We start from the raw sequence: 20,500 nt of genomic DNA, 5'->3' as shown, positions 1-20,500 counted from the left end.
ATCCAAATGGCATCATGCAAATCAAAATTAACTAATTAGAAATGGAAAAACTCAATGATTTGATAGCTACTTAGAAGAAGGCTTGAGGGTTTAGTATGAGACAGGAAGTTTCCCACAGGGGAACAACAGGCTCATCTTCCCTGCTCCTGCCTAGAGAGCCAGTGACCAGGGGGTTTGCCCCCATATCACCAGGAGGGGAAGGAGAGTCAGAGATACTTAACCTGCCAAGGGGAAGAGTGGGCTTGGAGGCATCCACTCCCACCTGTACACCCAAACCCATCCCCTAAGCACCAAAGTTGATTTTGGTTTACTAAACTCAGGCAAATTGGATTCATTTTCAGAGCAGAGATGCAAATTATAAGGTAATTGCACAAGATAAAAGCTACTGCATCCTGAAGATACTAATTCTTCAGTAGTAAATACAAGCATTAGCTATAAACATAGGCAAGACACTTTTCTTCATGGCTTTAATCAAAGGATAAAAGTTCTCTGGCAAATTACAGCTCTCTTGAAATTTCTTTCCAGATGAAAATAATAAATACCAGTCAAGTAAAATCATTTTGATTTTTAAGATGTCGGCTTCTCCTTTCTCTGCGCAACAAATATTAGGAATACTTTTGGATTGAAAGCAAGCCGCTATGTGGAGATTCCTCCACATCTTGTCACTTCTTTGCTAAGTGGCTTTGCACTGGAGTGACGTGTACATGAACATCACTTACAGTGTCTGTTAAAATGCAGAGTCCTGGGTCCCACATCAGACCTACTGAACCAGCAGAGGGGGCAGACAGGTTTCTGTCCTACTGAAACCTATTTCGAGTAATTGTGAAATACACTGTTGGTTCAAGAGCACAACTTACTCGTTACCACTGAGGGGTACAGCAGATGTTAAAAGTATCAGGGCAGAGATTTCTCACCCCAATTAATAAGGCACATTTCTGAATGTTCAAGTGGTCAATTTTATAAAAGTTCAAACTAGTTATTCAAACTACACAAGTGATATGATCAGATGAAAGTTTTTTTCTTAAGAATTTAAGCTAAAAGGCAATAATTAATAGTGAGAGAATTTAGTGTATGATTAAGTGAACTAGGCAGGGCCACAAACAACCTCTATACCACAAACATTCTCCCTAAGTGACACCTTAGCCTGTCTTAGGGACGAGAAAACTGAGGGTAAGATTAAAATTAAGAAACATGCATAAAAGGTCCTAGGGAAAAGATGTGGTGGGTTGGGCGTTCTATTCACATCTTCATGTCAGTTTCTTCTCACCATCATTCAATACATTTGATAGGGTTTCCCCCATTTGAAAAATGAGGAAATAAATGTTCAGAAAGGTTAAGAGCCTGGACCAAAAGTCCCACAGCTAATAAATTAGCAGAGCTAACACTCCTATGGAGCCTCTGACTGATGTCAAAGTGTATTAACTCCTGGACTTTATTGAGAGCTAAAGTGTCCTCTAAGTTCATGAATTGAAAAGATGACCAAATCTCCTTGTGGAAGGGACCAAAGAAACTCCTCAGTGAATGGAAGACTTTGTTTTTTTAATTTTAAAATCACAGTTCTTGAAAGAATTCCTTTCCTTGTTCTTCCCAAAGCAATCTGAAAAAGTAATTGCTATTGTATCAACAGCTAATAAGAGACACTTCCCACTGCATTAACACTAAAAAATTAAGTATGTAAGTAGAGGAGTCAAGCACCATAAACAGAAGAATGTAAGCAACAATATTTTATAAATAGCTCTTATAAAATTCTACATTACCTGCCTGCCATAAATCTCTCTCTTTAATATACCTAAAGCACTCTCCCACCCAAAGACACACCTAATAATTGTTCTAAAAGCTCACATTAAATTTATTCAGTAGCGTCCCTTTTAAAGGACTGAACATTGCCTTAATGATTTGCCTAGCTGGAATTACATTTTGGAGTATGATTTGGGAATTTGATTAGTGGAAATTCTGGCCTTTGTCAGTGATGCCCAAATATGGGAGATTCCTGATAGATATTCCAGAAAACCCACACCTCTGACTGCTCACTGAAATACAAGGACATATCATCCGCTTCTTCATGTTAACAGAAGTTAGAAGCTTAGAAGTATTTGTTCTGTCATGCTAAATACCATTATCATCTCCATTTTCCTTCCCACACTGCCCAAGAGAGCAACGGTAAACAATGGTAAGATGCAGGTTCTCAGGAAGCTTACATTCTCCAGGGACTAAAGAAATAATATAAGTACAGGAAAAAAAAAAAAAAAAAAGTAACACACAAACAAATAAAAGACAGTGAAGAGGGCCTTGAAGGAAATCAAATAAGGCATGGACAAAAAATGTTGCCTGCCATTTTAGTAAACAAAGAATGCTGCCTGCCATCAAGCCAGCGGCCAGGGCAGCAGCGGCCCCTGCAGTACACCCTAAGGGCAATTCAAATTCGAGAAAAACAGGATACTGACCCTAGATAGTAAAGACACATGTCAAAGGAATAATATCAGTGAGCTGAACTCTGCATCTTCCCATACATAGAAAAGCACTAAAAAACCATTAACGTGAGATATCTGTTTTCTGTGATTATCAGTAATCTTTTGATGTCTGACTACATTTTTTTTTTTTCAGCAAAACTCCTATATATATCCTGGTTCCTCCTTGACCTCTCTAAGAGACTGTCTTCCCAGGCTAACGTCCTCAGTAAGGTCCCCGAATAAGACACAATTCGCAACTTTTAGGTTTTTGTTTTTAGTCGACAAAGGCAAACGGGATAGGAAGTAAGGGGTTTAGGAGGGCTACTTCAGATGCGAGGGGCTGGTCACGGAAGGCTGATGACTCAGCAACATATGGCTGTATAGGTATGGATATGTATATGGTGATATATGGCTGAGACCAGAAGAAAGGGATCATTTCTCAAGCCTGCAGGATATCAAAATTGCTGCAATAATCACCTGGTGGATAGCAGTGCCCTCCTACTTTTAGACTCAAACAGGAGAGTTAATAAACAATCGAGAAACAATAGGTCACATTTTTAGTTTGATTATTTCCCTTTCATTACAAATGCCTTACTGAGTAAGCTAAGCCACCCTTGTTCTTTGCAAAGAAGAATTTTAAACGCCCACAAAACAAAAAAAGCCAAAAGGGGAGCAACGTTCAAGAGGGCTTGCTCAGTGGTGCACTTCCCCTAACAAGAGCAAGGGAAGGGATCATTGCTGGGCTTATTGCTCTTACCGCCCAACGTGAGTCAAAAATGGTTTAGGGCCCAGGCGGGGTACCAAGAGTCAGGCACAGAGGCAAAGAGGAAGAAAATAGTCACTGCGTTTTCCAGGGCAGGCTGTCAGATGGTGCCTCATAACGTTCAACTTTGTGAATTTAAAATCTGAAATGCTTAGTCATGATTTGTAGCTTTCAAAACCTGGCAGCTAAATATTGACCATGTGGCACTGAGGCAGGAGGTAGATGGGCCCCAGGCTGGACATTGACAACTGGCCTCCTGTTCACACTTCCTGGGGTGAGAAGAGGATGGGCTTCAGCCCGGACATTCATTACCAGCCCCTTGTTTACATTTCCTGAGGCAAGAGACAAACGGGCTCCGGACTACACATTTATGAATGGACTCCTGTCTGTATTTCGAGATCTGCACTTTGATATAAGAAACAACAACAGGAATAGGGTAGATAACCGGATATTGGACACTTGTATGACAGGGACAGAGAGGGGCTAAACCCTGTTGAAAGATCAAGAGGTCATACATTTGCCATCCTTGAGGCAAGGGAAACATTGCACATGCGCAGAAAGGCTCCTTGAGGGTCAAAAAGGAGTGGGCACCACCCCATAATACGTGATGCTAAGGCCGTGCCATAGACCTCTGGGCTGAAATCCATCTTGGAAAAACGTTGCGCACGCGCGTTGGGTAGCGTCCTAGGGCAGGGCAGGTGTGGAAAAAGAAACCAGGTAATTGGCCAAAGGTAAACAAAGACCCGGAAGAACTGCCCTATATAAATGACCTAACCACCTCTCTCCTGCGCTCCTCCTCATTCGGGAGGACGCCCACACGCTCCTCTCCGGTGTGCATCTCTGCCTTGCTTCTGTCCTAACTAAACAAACTGTTTCTCTGTGTGCTCTCCCACCTGTTGTTGTGCTATGTTTCTAATAATAAACTGGTACCTGTTTTTACAGTTTTTGCTTCCGTGAGAAATGCATTTTTCACTGGGGTCAAGACCCAGGGGGTGTGGTGGCCAGGATTCCTGGTTTTCATCCAGGCTCCTCAGGTTCAATTCCTGGGCAAGGGATTAAGATCTAGCTTCACGCGGCCACTCACTGCTGCCTCTCGGAGATAAGCTTTACTCCCTGGAGGGGCTGACTCCTGGCTTCCTTGGGTCAAGGTTATGTGGCCATCACCACCTACTACTTTATCACCATAAAAGAGCAAGGCTGGTAAATATTTACATTCTCAGAAGAATCATTCCTGTGTTTGTTAACAATGAAGATTCCAAAGTCCCAAACACAAAGATTCTAAATCAGAAAATTTAGAATGAAAACAGAATCAACCTTTTTATTAAAGTAACATCAAAATTAATTCTCAGGTAGGTAGTATAAGAATCACACTTAGAAAAAATAGATTAGACAACCTGTGATATGTAGACTTGGTCTAAAAGGACAGTTTTCAAAACTGTCATCCACCAAGGTTTTAGTTTTATGTACAGCTGACCCTTAATACTTGGGGGTTAGGAGTTCCGACCCACCCTCAAAGTAGAAAATCCATGTATAATTCAGAGGCAGCCCTCCATACACGAAGTTCTGCATCTGCAGATTCAACCAACCACTTATCTGTAGTACTGCAGTATTTACTACTGAAAAAAATTCCTGTATAAGTGAACCCTCACAGTTCATACTCCTGTTATTCAAGGGTCAAATGCATATGGATGTTTTCTTTTAGCTATTTAATATTACACAAACGATTTGAGATGGCCCTGCTAATTCATATGGGGGAAATTAGGGATCATATAGGAAACAACTGAAAGATGTTCAAAAGAACATAATCTGCCAATTAAAAAAAAGAACTTTCCAAAAAATCAACTAAAGCTAAATTACAATGGCAGTGACGATAAGAACCACATTCAACAATTTATATATGAGTGCCATACTCCAAAAATTACTCCATCACCCCACCATCAAAGCTAACAAAACCATTAAAACTTTTGGCCCAATCACTGGGACATGAAAAAGTAGACAGTACTAGAGTCAGAGAGTCTACAGCCATGGTACTCAGCCCTGCTAGACTTGGTGCTTGTTGGGGTTTTTTATTGTGCTTTATTTTATTATCATTCTTAATTGAGATATATTTCAAATAACCTAAAATTTACCATTTAAAAATGTACGATTCAGTGGGTTTAAAAGATATCCATAATGTTGCACAACCATCACCACTAATTCCATATTTTTATCACCCTAAAAAGAAACTCTTACCTGTTAGTAGTCGTTTCTCCTTCCCTTCTTCCTTCAGCCCCTGGCAATCACTAATCTACTTTTTGTCTCTATTCAGTGCCTGCTTGTCTAGGAAAATGCCCCGTTTAGATTAACGTCCCATTCAGGTTCCCAAAATAAAATTTTGAGATCATATAACCTATATATTCATATAAATTTCAGATATGTTTATGTTGTGCAGACTATCAATCTCTGCACGCCCCTTGACATGGTTTGTATTTCTCCCATGTTACTAGCTATGCCTCTGCAGCGTTACTTTCAATGGCTGAAGGAATTTCATCAAATAGATACTGCACAAAGCACCTAACTAATCTGGTGGTGTTGTAATTTATATTTGAATATTGGTTTTTAAAAAAATCTAGCGGGACTTCCCTGGTGGTCCAGTGGTTAAGACTCTGTCCTCCCAATGCAGGAGGCCCAGGTTCATTCCCCGGTCAGGGAACTAGATCCTGCATGTCCCCGTGTGCCGCCTAAGACCTGGTGCAGCCAAATAAGTAAATAAATGAATATTCTTTAAAAAGAAAAAAAAAAAAAAATCTAGCAACCACGTTTAAACACTTACATTTTGTATTTCCAAAAACAATTTCAAAACGAAGTTACCGTATTATACTGTGCTTTGTTTTTTGTTTTTTTTTTTTTTTTTTTGCATCGGCATGTTTAGAAGCCTGGCACAGAGGTGGGGGAAAGCTGTGAAGCCCCTCTGTCCTTATCATACTGTGTGTCTGGAGCAAGGCTACCTCTTTTTTATCATAAGGAATTTGGTGGCAATCTCTGTAGGACATTTGCTCCTCAAAAGTATTTCCCAGAGATTCTATTTTAAAAGTCCCACGGTAGCTATGTTAAGCATTAAAACCATATGCAGACGAATATCAAAAGAGGATGATGTTTATTTGGCATTGTTTGGTACCAAGCATTACCTTACTCACTCACAGCCAGGCTCAAAGCCATAAAATCCTATTTTGCAGAATGTAACATAAGCACCCCAGTTAGATTTGCTTCAGATTTCTAACACGAAAAAACAAAACAAAACAGAAAAAGAATAAAAAGGCCTTTTCTATGATTTAGGTGTAGGAACTAACTGCACAGGCATTTGCATTTGTATGAAGGGGTCTGAAACTCGGCTTCAGAATCAGCCAGGATTTTATTCTTTTATTTTACTTTATGAGGGAAGCAGAGACGATCCTAATAAATCTTGCTTCCGTCTTCTGGCACACTTAAAAACTCATTTTTGAGCTCCACTGACTCCATTATGTTGAACTTCGGTATTGAGTATGAAGGGAGGAAAAGAGTAGGTGTGTGGGTGGAAAGGAGGACAACAGAGAGAAGCAAAGGGCAAGGAGTGAAGGGACAACCATGGGGCCACCGTATCTGTGAGCCCTCCGCTCAACAATGGCAAAACAACAATATACAGTGTAGAGAACCAGAAGGCCGCCACAGAGGCGCAGGCTTAACAGGAGACCCACCAATCCACATGCGGCATGTGTCCTGTTTCCTACACACTACCTCCCATGAACTCCTTTGACTTCGGTTTCTGCTTCAGGACTCCATGATTCAGTTTCTGTTTTAGCATTTGCACAATAATAATTTTACTACAAAAGGTAAATGTCTTGTAAACTAACGTGAGACATATTGCTTGGCAAAGTTTACAATGTCACGATTTATGGCTCCGACACCAAGGGTCTCTCTGACCTCGAAGATAACATAATGAAGCAGCAATGTACTCCAAATGACTCAGTGTGATCTTTTATTAGCTCTTGCCCCCTATTAATTTGTATGCACATAATAGGCACTCACCTTCACAGTTTGTCCGGCTTCGGGGCCATCCTAGAAATAGGGGGGAAAAAAAAAAAGACAGAGGTGAGAACAGATAGATGGTATCTCCTGCTTATTCAGAAATATTGCCTGTTAATAATTTAGATCCAATTTCATTGTGTGTTAATTTATAGTTTCCTCACGGGGACCATTCGCTTCGAAGGTACTGGGGCCCAACAGTTCTCCGTTTCCTCCTGAGAGTAAAAAGTTATGTATAAAAATGATATAAATTAGCCAGTGAGTCAACCCCTTTCCTACTTTTCATGCTCTTTGCTTTTGGCTACGGTTTTAATTGCATTAAAGGAAGACTGGAAAGATTTGGGGAGGTGAAGTATCACACCTTTCGGTTATCTTTAAACCAGATGTAGCTTAATTAATGCCTGATACTTTAAGTCTCTTCTCAGGAAATTGCTATAAAGATAATCCATTACGCAAGAAGCAAGAATATGGGCTGTCTCATGTAGGAGGCAACCAAGAGTGGGCCCTTTATGGCTCTTCTGAACTTGGGAGAAAAGGTGCAAGTGTTTATTGTAGCTGAGCTCTTTTCCCATGCTGGGTCCTTCCCTCAGCTTTCTGAAGCCCAACAGAACTATCTGCCTAGCTAAAAATAAGCAAACTCATCTAGTCATCAGCCACAATACAAAGCAAAAACAAGTAAGTGCTCAGCTGGTTTGGAACAGCAGAACATGCAATGTTTCTATAATCAGAAATTTCAAAATTGAATTACAACTCTGAAAATTTAGGTAAGTCTTCCTACTTCGAAGACCCAAACTACTTGGGGTGAGAATCCTTGCCCTGCTATGGCAAAGATTAAGCAGACCTGTGTAATCAGTGGTTTTCAAACTTGGGGTCTCAACCTATTAGTGGGTCATAAAGTCAACTTGATGGGTTGTGACCAGCACTGAAGACAAAAGAAATCAGGTAACAGAACAAAAACTATTAGACTGCACAGAATAGGTAAACACTGCTTTGTGAACTCTCTGTTTCCTTTATCTACATGTCTGTAGGGGGAGAGGGGAATATATGATGGTGAAATAAATATATATCTTACTGTACGTTAACGTTTTAAAAAGTTTGAAAACACCACATATACGAAAGTACTCTAAGTGCTTTATATAACAGCAACAGTTTCTATATTTTTTAACATCAGTTTCTATATTTTTGGAATTAAGTTTCTAGCAAATCATGTTAGATAACCAGCCTTGGCCATTTCCTATGAATGTGAATTTTCTTCTAGTATTCCATTAAACACTGACAGATGTCTTCACCCAGTTGCCTTCATTTGGTCTCTCTGGAAACATGATTTGCAGCATCAGCTTAATAAACCCACCCTGAGCTTAACTACCTGCTTGAAGGTGACTCAAAAGGGTTAATACACAATACACACAGACGGACAGACAGACACACATGCACACACCCACAGTTATTATACAAGGAAGTTTAGATACTCTTGACACAGACATAGTGGCAAAAGGCTTTTTTTAAAGAATGCAGATGAGGGAATTCCCTGGTCATCCAGTGGTTAGGACTTCTTGCTTCCACTGCAGGGGGCACAGGTTCGATTCCTGGTCGGGAAACTAAGATTCCGCAGGCCGCACGGCGCGGCCAATAAATAAATTTTTTAAAAAAACGCAGATGAGCATTTCTAGTCAGAGCCTTTCACGACCTGAAAACGGTAGCCTTCTCTATCTGTTCTCTTTTAAAGTCTACGGTGGAGAGCTGAGGAGGGTAAGGGAGGATGATCAATATCCAGTTTACCTAAAGCACCGAGTACAAGGTCTTGCATCATGAAACCATCCACTTCTTTCCAAAGGGTTTTTGGAGAGTCATCAAATCTCAAGGCCACACAGGGCTTTAATTACATACAGATACCCGCAGCTCTTTCCATGGGCGATAGGAAGGGGCTCATGGCATGTTACTACCTGAAGATTCACTCAATTCCCACAGCTGACGACCCACCACGGACCACCTCCTCCCACACTGACAAGCATTGGCTCAAACTCGGCCTAAAGATCTCTAGTGATTGGGAGCCTAGCTTCTTTACCAGGAAGTAGGCCACACTGAACACTCAATCAATCCAGCTTCATACCATAATCAATCCATAATCGATCACTGAGGCTTGCATTAAAAAGGTCAGCCTTGGGCTTCCCTGGTGGCGCAGTGGTTGAGAATCCGCCTGCCGATGCAGGGGACACGGGTTCGTGCCCCGGTCCGGGAAGATCCCACATGCCGCGGAGCGGCTGGGCCCGTGAGCCATGGCCGCTGAGCCCGCGCGTCCGGAGCCTGTGCTCCGCAACGGGAGAGGCCACAACAGTGAGAGGCCCGTGTACCACAAGAAAAAAAAAAAAAAAAAAAAAAAAAAAAGGTCAGCCTTGTGAGGGTGAGGCCCTACCTAACCTGCATATCTCTATTCCCCTAGAAATAGAGCAGGGCTCAAAACATATTTCTCCTGGAATCAAAATGACATGTCCAGCCCCAGCTCCAATAAAAGATCTGGAATGTCTTCATGCTCATCACATGCATCACACGTCCAGTACTCCCAGCTGCCCGGTCAGCAACGCTGTGCACATTCCTCCACTGATATTCCACCCTGTTCACCAAGTCCACGGCGGGGCCTTGTGGACAGGAGGGTGGCCCTGGATGAGCGAGCTATCTATACACTCACCTGCACGGAAAAGGTGAGAGAGGTGCCCTGGAAATGCTTCTCCACTGCCGTCCCGACTCTCTGTGCTGCCTGAAACAGGTCGGCCACTTCATTGGGATGCAGGTCTCGGAAGCGCTCCACTGGCCGGAGGGGACACACGAGGACATCTGCAGTGAGGTCTGTTAAGGTATACTCTGCTTGCTTTAGGGACCATTTTTACCAAGAAGTTTATACCCACAGGCTTGATTCCCCTTGGCCCAGGGCCTGAACTCGCAAAGGCTAAGGAATAAAAGAACAAATATTCACCAACCACTGAACTCCAAGGAGCTCAAAGAGACTTACACACGTGGTTAATTATACTTTAAAGGAGATGCTATGGCGCACTGAAGAAATTCTCTTAAGAGAAAAAGACATCAGTGTTCAGAGAGACTTAAATGCTGGCTGAAATAATTAGGCCAGGAGGAAAGATCTCTTCTGGACCGTTATCTCCTGACCCCTATTCTCAAGCTCTGTCTTCTCGAGCAGCTAAAGGCTCTGGGTTGGGAAAGCAACTGGAATATTCAGTTGGTTTTTCTATGAGGAGCATCACAATCAAAACTTTAATTTCAATCTCTGTAGAGAAATATGTAATCAAAAGACAATAGTATTTCATTTTTAAAAGGAGTACAGAGATTCTGAAAATGTACAGTGAACTTCATTTATAACAAGGAGACGTGCCACACGGTTAAGCAACTGATGACAAGCATTCTTCAAACTGATTATGAAGAATTCGAGAAGGCAGTTGAAGGTAAATCATTAATTTAAACCAAGGGTTGTCTGCTTGTGCAGATGAAGCCATCTTAATGTATTCTATTAGTCAGACAAATCAACATATTTACATTATTGGTCTGAACAAACAACAAATTCTAGAGAAAAAGGATGCAAGTTTGATCATTTGTTGGTAGCAAATAAACATTCAGCGTCACATCATCAATAACGTTTCAGTTCCTTTTTGTATGTGAACTCATAAATGTATGGGTACACACATATAGACATGTAACGTACATATGTATACACACACATGCTACATTAATTTTTGTTCAGTTTTCAGGTACCAGCAGGAGAAAAAAAGCTAATGTTCTTTTCTGTTTCTTTCTTTTTTTTTCTCGTTTTAAAAGAACATGCTTCTGCCTTGAGCCAAGCAGCTAAGGGGCATAATAAAACCACAAATCTGCAGTTGCTAGTCTCACCAGAATATCAAGCATTTTAGCCCACCATACTATTGTAGGACTCAGGACCCAAGGGGAAATGCACTGAGCTCAGCTGGGCAGGCTGATTTCCATAAGACAGGGGGAAAAAGAGAGGGAAAACTGATTAATTTTGCTCATAATCAGGAAATTCATGTCAACGGTAAACTAGGAAAATGAGTATTTGTTTAATCTGAGTTCATTTTTCAAGAGAGGAGAAGGGAGGCCTTCACCCACAGGGCATCTGATACTTAAAAAGATAATTATCCTTCTTTGGCAGGACTGCTTTATTATCATGGGTCAATGAACCATTTAGAAATGGAGAATTTCCTTTCATTTCCTCTGAGCAAATTGCCAGCCTCCACTCCCACTGAGTTGCTTTTTTTTGTTGTTAAAAGAGCCCTTTCCCCATCTTCCTCCTCCCTGCTTTAATTTACACCCTCCCTTGGGCTCTGACTTCACCAAACCACAGCAAGATGACAATTTTGCAAGCTTCCAACAATATTCATAATTACTGTGGTTGGCTATGTCTACATACAGCAACTAGGTGGGGAAGGGAATAACATTCTATTTAAACAGCTGCTTACTGTGAAAACTGGTGGAATGAATCTGGCAATCTTTGTGTCTAACGTTACTTTAGTAATATCAATGACATCTGAAAGGTTTTTTTCAATGCCATAAAAAACTGTATCTTATTACCTGTCCATTTGCTTACCCGATGCGAAGAATCAGCTTGACCCAATTTTAATGACTCAAACTGTTTATGGAACGGAACTAAAATGGTTGAACGTGTGAGATGTTCTATCCTGTACATAACTAACCGCATGGTGATACATCACATTTTTTACTGTAACTGAATACTAATATAGAAATACAACATATGACAAAAGCTTTCAACAGCTAAGCACATTCTCATTTAGGTGAATATTTTTCAGCAACCCATTTAGGCAACATTGTCCTGACATAATAGTCCCTGCAACCCAACCTTTTGTTAAAAAGTCATCTTATCTGCATATCACACACAGACATTTTGATGCAAAAAATAAGATGAAACGGAGATTACTCTCAAGGGTGCTTATTTCTGCAGGTGGTCATGTGGGTGATCATTTTCTTTGTTCTGTTGGGACCCAGAGGATGGCCAAAGAGCCATCTCAACCTAGAAATGGCCACAGAGGTGGGTTCCACATCACTCTACACGGATGTAGCTGGGTCTGGCATTACACACGGTGGGGCTCTGGAGCCTCTGGTTGCAGTATGAGTAGCTGACCTGGCCAGTAGCAGATTCGCGAACCATCACACTCCCTGGGGCCATTCTGGGCGCTAATTGAGCATCAGAAAGTCAGCATCAACCGTCTTCCCTCAGTTCCTTTACAACCAGAGAAGACAAGAGCCTGAGCCTTAACCTCACCATAGGCTGCATCCTGACTGATGCCTACCTACCTCCTGAGCCTCCTTTTCCTCACTCCTCTCTAGCATACTATATATCTGCCATATTTGCTTTCTTTCTGGTCTTCAAACGCACTAAGCTCCTTCCTCGATTTGCGGGTTTTGTCCTGGTTATTTGTTCTGCCTAGATCAATTCCCCCTGATCTTCACATGGCCCCTTCTTTCTTATCATTCAGATCCTAATTCCAATGCCACTCTCTCAAAAGAACAATTAACTGCTAGGGACTTTAAACTGCTACTTGCTTACTCACTCTTATATCACCCTATTTTAATCTTTTCACAGCCCCCCCTGCCACCAGCTGGCAGTTTTCTTGGCTGGTTACTATGTACCCAGATGAGAAAGGAAGCTCCACAAAAGTAAAGGCTTTGTCTTGTTTATTGCTCTTTCACCACCACCTACAACACCAGAGACACTTAGTAAGTCTTGCTGGAATGAGAGAATAAATAATAAACCAGACCCTGGTATCAGCCACCTCTGAGTACTAAAACCCTGACAAAATGGAGATGACATTCGTTTACTTTTCAATCATCTATACAAGATTGAGATAGTCTGCAATATATATTTTTTTAATTCAAAGACGTTTATCCTTAAGATCTAGCATGATTAGAACTAATGTTAGATGAAAGCTGGAGAAATGTAAACTCATTTTTAACATAAACTAATTTTCACATGAGCCCAAAGGAAATAAAATTGTGAAAGTAAAAGCCTTTTTTAAAAACCCTTTTATAACTAGAACGAAGTAGTTTCTAGAATACTCAGAGTCTCAGATAAACTGTATCTATTAAAATGCTGCTTTATTTTGTGCCTGAGACGTGTAACTGATTTGTTCCTTCAATGAACACTGAGCATCACTTAAACGTGGACACTGTACTAGGCTCTGGGAACAGCAAAGGAGAGTAAGAATGTGTTCCTGTCCTTCCGGTCCGGGAGACGGGCACTGAAATACACAACCACAGTACTATCGGGGGCACAGATAGAAGCACAGAGGGTTGCCCAATGCAGTGGGGACCTGGGGCACCTGAGTAAGGCAAGGGTTCTAGAATAACCATGGGGAACCTCTGAGTGGGATCAATTATCCCATGGCTACCTGAAAATATAAAGAGGTTCATAAAGAATTCAAAGCAGATCAGCAAACTTTTTCTGCAAAGGGCCAGATGGTAAATATTTTAGGTTTGGTGGGCCATATGCCTAAGGAGCCATAGATAATACAAACACAAATAGGTGTGGCTACATCCCAGGAAACCTTTATATACAGAAAGAGGAGCCTGGCCAGATTTGGCCCGTGGGCCTTGGAGTGTCAGCCCCTGATTTAGAGGACTCACATCAGAAACAAATTAAGTAAAGGAAACTGAAAGTATGGGGGGGTATTCCTCTTTTCCTAAATTGAGGACTACAATGTTATCTTAATAGCATATTGGAAAACTATTACATATCTTAAAAAAAAAGTACCTTTCTAAGAAAAATATGTGAACACGGTAGAACATTTTCTTGACTCTGTAATAATTCTGGTGCTTTTAAAGACTAATCACAACCATAAAATGTGTTGTGGTATTGACACCACATAGATAAATCACGAGTATTACTTCCCATCACAGCTCAAGGAGTTTCTGCCACTACCAAATGGAAAAATGAAGCATGTGATCTGCAAACACGTGAGAGCACCAAAACAGTGTGATATTCACAAATTCTTCTGAGAATACAATTATTTTCTCAAAATAAGTGCACAAGCCTTAGAAGAAAATATCATATTACCCAAAGATGGTGGGTACCACGTGCTCCAATGTCATTCCTAGACAAGCAACTCAGGGAAAGCAAATTAATTTTGAAGGACAGCAGACAGCTCTTGAAATTCTACTGCCACTGTTTATATGCCAGTTGTTCTAAGGTAATATCACAGGTGCAATATCATTTAATTTGGAGACTCCTAGGCCTTGTTAGCGGGCAAATCCCATACTGTGCATGGGCTACAAGAACACACTTTCTCCTGGGTCCTCTTTGCATAGACTTAACACCTCTGAAGAGACTTTTTAGCCAACGTGCATGAGGACCCTCAAAGAAGGTAATCTACTCAAATGAATTTAATATGTTTATCCAGTACTCATTATGTCTGAAAGCCTGTGAAAGAGATTATCAAATGAGATCTGGCCTCTCCCTATAATCTAAAGAAGACACATTCATTTAGTAATAACAGTTTTTTTTGAAGAAGAGAAGGTCAATAATTATGATTTAGTTCCTATGGTCGACAAATGGATTTCTCATAGCAGAGGAAAATCGAACAAGACTTTTTAGTGCAGGTGAGATTTAAAGTGGACTTTACAAACAGGAGAGTGAACCAACCAGAGGGTTGGCTGGCAACTCACTCATCCATCCACCCCACAACTACAGCCTCCTTTCAGTCTGGGGTTTGTGTGAATATTTAGGATGCCAAGATGAATGTGACAGAGTAACTGACCTTGAAGTGTTCACACTCTATTATCCCAAACTGTCATGTAGCATAAACAGATCATACAACACTGAGACATGAGTGCTACTGATAGAAATCATTACAGAATGTTGGGGGAGCAAAGAGAAGGCAGGATCTAACTCTGCCTAGGGGTGTTAAGACAAACTTTTCAGTATGGTCCTGCATTCCCATTTTCTAAAATCAGAGACTATTTCTCCAAATTTGGACCAAACTCTATCCTTGAAAATGGCCTAGCAATTTATGCATCAAAGCAAGTTGTCCGGTATTCTTCCTTTGGCCAAAATCACTGTTTCATTTATATATGGACTCTCGTTGACTTCATCTTCCCAACAAACCAGTGGAGGACTATTATAATTCCTGTTTTGCGGATGAGGAAATTACAGCTCACAGAAGATGAGAAATCTGTGCAAGACAGCCCACTCCGTAGGAGACTAAAACTAGAACTCGACCCAAATCTGTCTGATTCCAAAGTCCATGTTATTAAGCATAGCATTGTGATGTTACCCTTTGTATAGCTTTCATGACTCAGTCTCTGCCGGTCCTCTCAGTAAAAGTGTGCCCTCTGTTCCCAGAGTCCTCTGTTCATAGAAGAGAATCACGCTTCATGAAATACAAACATACTGTGCAAAACTGCTAACTGCCTGAGAAAAACCCAGCCTCAAATGAAGAAAGCAGAGGGGACCTACAAGCCCACGGTGGAAGGAGGCCTCAGTGCTGGGCAAAGGAAGCCCTGAGTATGCCCTTGTTCTAACAGGGAACTGTGAACTAGGGGATCAAGAATGAGAGAACCGTCTTGATCAGCGGGAGGAAGTAAAAGGGATGCAGAGCCTGAATTTTTGCCCTTTTCCAGCTTTGAGCTTCAGTTTCTTCAAGGTAACTCGGGCTCCCCTGGGTTGACAGATAGGAGGAAGATTAGGTATTACAGTCTATGTCAATGAGTCAGGCTGCCGGACACACTGAAAATCCCATTTGCTTGTTGGACAGTCTAATTATTGGGAGCCATTGACTTTCTCATAGCATCATTAATATCACCAAGGACTACCAGAAACTGGTAATGCCTTTTCTTTCCCTCTTCTTCTCCACTCTCACCACCAGCCCAGAAGGGACAGTCTCTGACCTTCTGCATGAACATATAGGGTGTTTTTGCCATGTTAAAGCCATGTGGCAACATGCCAGACCCCTGTGCTGCACTCTTGCTGACACACAGCCAGTTCAGAATACACACAATGAAAGAAAGAAATGAAATGGAATCTTTACACCAATGCAACACCTAAAGATATCGTGGCAGCTTATTCACCAATATTAGCACAAGAATCCCTCCCATCCTACACGCCCCTTTGCAAAGTGACTTTGCGGCTCCTCTCACCAAAAGTTGGAGTCTATTTCCCTTCCCACGGAGTTTGGACTGGCCTGTGGCTTGCTTTGACCAGTGGAATGTGATAAAAGTGTTGCTATGTGACTTTCCAAGGTCAGGCCTTAACAGACTTTGCAACTTCTGTTTTTTCTGTCTTTTTGGAACCCTGAGACCAACACGCTGTGAAAAAAGTCCAGCTAGGCTACTGGAGACAGGAGCCAAGTGAAAGAGAACTAAGGTACCCCAGCTGATAGCCAACAACTGTCATGAACCACAAAAACTGCAAAGGTCTGGTGGAATCAAGAGCAAAATGAGATGCTGTAGGGCTTCCCTGGTGGCGCAGTGGTTGAGAATCCACCTGCCGATGCAGGGGACACGGGTTCGTGCCCCGGTCCGGGAAGATCCCACATGCCGCAGAGTGGCTGGGCCTGTGAGCCATGGCTGCTTAGCCTGCACGCCCGGAGTCTGTGCTCCGCAACGGGAGAGCCACAACGGCGAGAGACCTGCATACCACACACACACACACACAAATGAGATGCTGTAAAAGTGAGAATTGTCCCAACAATAACAAATGATCATTATGTTGCTACACTTTTATTACAAAAAATTTGATAAGTTTGAAATTTGCTCATCAAAGATAATAACTGATGATTTTAAAATAATTTTATGAGCATTTCCATGACAAATATGAAATATTTAAATATAGAGTCATGACACAGAAATGGAAATGTACTGATTCAGATGATTAATTAAAGACAACAGCAGAATATTTTTCTCAGAGTTGCTCATACTTGCTCCCATCTATTTTTCCAAATCTGATCTACTCTAGGGATTCAGAATAGAAAAGTCACTAAAATAAATCAAACCATCAAAATATCACTGATCCCAATGAAGCTGATTAGCATGTGTATATATGAATATGGAGTAAGTCGACATCAAATAATATGATGAAGAATTAGTCATTCTTCTGAACTAATAAAAAAAGAAGAGTCTGTATTCATCTCTACTGTAGATCAGTATGTAGTTTAATGACAAACAAGGAACTTTCCAGTTTGCATTGCAGACTGCTGCAGACCCCATGTAATGAATTATTTGCTCTAATAAATAATCCTAGTCCTTGCAAATGTTTAAAGTAATTCTTAATGTCACTTCAGAAAACAACACTAGGATGACTGTGAGGTATTTTTGAGAAAAGATTCAATTTATTTGAGTAAAGTAGCACAGTTGCAGAGTTTTGAATCAAAGTAGGTGGAATCTCAAAAGTAATCTACTATTCGCAATGTAGGTAATTCTGTGGTTTTTTTTAAGCAGAAAAGTAGAAATATTGTCCAAAAAATGAACCAATACAATTCTGAAGAAGCATCTTGACAGTTTGGGCCACACCTTTCTTTATGGGATATTAACAAACCCACTTCAGTAACTCAAAGAAGACTTCGTAGAATATTCATCAACCATAAGCATAAATGGCATGAATGTAATTTTAAGCAAATTTAATTTCCAGAGTATGATAAATTCCAGCACAATGTAATTAAGAGAATGATAGTATTCTGCTCATACCTGGATCTCAATGCAAGCACCTCTCAAGTATCTTCTAGAATTCTCATGTTGTGTCCTGGAGAGTGCTTTGGGCCAAAGATACAACAAATCCTTAGTCATCTGCGGGAGAGGAATCAGGTATCTTTCCCCTGGCAGATCTGCCCTGAGCAATCCCCAAACTTCTGCACTGATCTGGATGCTTAGAGGGGAGAATCATGCTCATACGGAGAAGTAAATGGGTGGCTTTCAAAGAAAGTAAAATGAAAGAGGAGCCCGCAGACGGGATGCACTCTGGTGCAGACTCTCTGGTTTAAATTTCACATAGTCTGTGAATATTTCAAGGCAAAAGAATCCTATATTGATTATCCTAAGAGAATCAGAATTGGAAAAAAAGTTCCATGCTTATATTAAACTAAATATGTGGGAGAAAGTAAATGATATCAGTAAGGGAAGGAGAGAATATACAACATTTGTTTGCTGCCTATTATGTCCTAGTGATAACCAGCAATGCATTGAGGTAGATAATATCACCCCCATTTTCCCACGTTCAGAAGCAGAGGTCAAAAAAAGTGCAACTACATATCCAAGGTCACACAGTTATAAAGTGAGAATCCTGGGCCATGCAGTAAAATTGTCCATGCTGTTTCAATGCTTCCCAAGGTGATAAAAGTCTCCAGGTACCTAGTGCAGTGTTTACTACAGTGGTTCCCCAGAACACTGCTTCCATGAGATGTTATTAGACACGATACAAGAAAAAAAATATTGTGTAGTCAAAGAAGATTAAGAAACACTGAATGAAATGAGGAAAATAGGCTTCTTTACAGCAGGACTCATCAGGATATATCATGTACTAATGTGCATTCTGACTGAAAAAAAAAAAAGAGATACTAAGCAGCATTTCTCATATCCTTTTTTTTTCTTTAAACAGTAAGACTAATTTTTTTTTCTTTTTTTTGCAGAACTCTGCATATGACAAGTGTTTCCAGAGGATGTTGGGACTACTGAGCCTCCTTTACCTACACATAGAGATGCCTGAAGATCTCAGCTTTTTAACCAAAAAGTAGAATAAATATCCTACTAATCATATGAGCAGAGCAAGAGGGCCTTCTGCTTAGTGAAATATGCTGAGAAGCTGAGCATTAAAATACATCGAATGGAACATGGCAGTCATTAGTGAAACTGGCTCACTATTTCCATTTTTGCCATTCCAGGCACATGACAGGATTATACTTCCTGTATCCTTGGGCTTGGGTGAAGTTGAAGGAATTCTGGCCGAGGAGTCGTGAGCAAAAGTGATTATGTCAATTACAAACTAGAACATTCAACTGCCAGTGTGAGACCTCAAAGCTCTCTTTCCTTCTGCAAGGCAACCAGCAATGTCACTGTGCTTTCAGGACTAAGACCAGGACCAGCCCTACAGGTCAGTAGGGGGCTCTGCTCATCACCTGTTCTCCCAGGGACTACAGCAAGTTGGTTAAATGGGTTTCATCTCTTTTGCTAACTCCAAGTGATTTGTGTAGCTGCTTAGAACAGTATGGGGAAGAGGATTCTGAGGGCTTGATAGGGATAAGGAGGAGAGAATGGGGAGATTTATTAGTTTCAGCTGCCATGAGGGAAGGAAGAAGATCAGCATATACACAAAGGATCTGCCATTCTTTAATCACAAAACAAAAGAAATTCTTTTTCCAAGACTCCTTTTCCTCTTCCTTAATGATATGGAATCATTTCTAGGTCTTACAATGTCTCTGAGTAACCATTACAAAAATTCAGTATTATTGGTATGGTCCTGCAAATCTACAAAAGTATGTGAACTTTAAATCATTCTGGTTAGGAGAGTACTGAAAAAGAAATCTACTGCCACGCAGAAGTATCTATCCATAATGTGCCAACACAGGGGTAAGAACACACCACAAAGACAATGTTGTAAAAACGCTCTTAGGTGTCAAGAGTTGGAGAAGTATTTCAATAGAAGAGGAATAAAGTACGCTCAGCAGCTGAAAGAAATATTGAAGGATCATTTCCAATGAGTGATGTAAAAAAATTTTTAAAAACCACACATACACTCTGCTGTGAGAATCATTTCAAAAACTCTGTGAAAAGCTTTTTCATCTAGTATAGATCAGAAAGTAATGCTAAAGATCTGCAATTCATGGGAGAGCTGCTGGAAAACTACAAGCAAGATAAATAATTTAACAGCACTTTATCATGTACACATTTATATTCTACCCAGTTTGGGAATAAGGAGAGAGCACGCTGAGTTTCTACTTCCACGGGGTGGCCAGATCGAAACCCAAGCTCCCGTGTAGATAGCATCCTTCCAGAGCAAGTTCTATCAGGTCCTGAAAAGCATGGATTCCAACTTCAGGTTTGTTTATGCCCCTAAAGAGCCACTGAAAATTCCATTTCCCATCAGATCTTCAGTACAGTTGGACAAGCCAATGAAGCAACCTAACATCACAGTTCAGATACCACATGAAAGCAAAGAGCAGCCAAACTATAAATAAAGAACAGAGAGACTCCTTAATGGGAGAAAAGAAATAGAAAATGGGAGATA

General features: G+C 40.9%; 1 protein-coding gene across 17 annotated transcripts in view; it reads right to left on the bottom strand.

Moving 5' to 3' along the window:
* Nucleotides 1-20,500, bottom strand: part of FHIT (fragile histidine triad diadenosine triphosphatase) — a 1,470,752-nt gene that overhangs the window by 258,020 nt on the left and 1,192,232 nt on the right. For all 17 annotated transcript variants that reach the window (XM_067043100.1, XM_067043103.1, XM_059078075.2 and 14 more), the window contains 2 exons: nucleotides 9,941-10,086; nucleotides 7,258-7,287 (listed from right to left, as the gene is read on the bottom strand). In XM_067043100.1, coding sequence (XP_066899201.1) covers nucleotides 7,258-7,287; nucleotides 9,941-10,086 — 176 coding nt within the window. The remainder of the gene's footprint in view (nucleotides 1-7,257; nucleotides 7,288-9,940; nucleotides 10,087-20,500) is intronic.

The sequence above is a fragment of the Kogia breviceps genome, chromosome 10 (genome assembly GCF_026419965.1).
Source record: "Kogia breviceps isolate mKogBre1 chromosome 10, mKogBre1 haplotype 1, whole genome shotgun sequence".
NCBI classification, from domain to species: Eukaryota; Metazoa; Chordata; class Mammalia; order Artiodactyla; family Physeteridae; genus Kogia; species Kogia breviceps.
The sequence above is the reverse complement of the archived record's forward strand: the minus strand, read 5'-3'. Positions and strand labels throughout refer to the sequence as shown.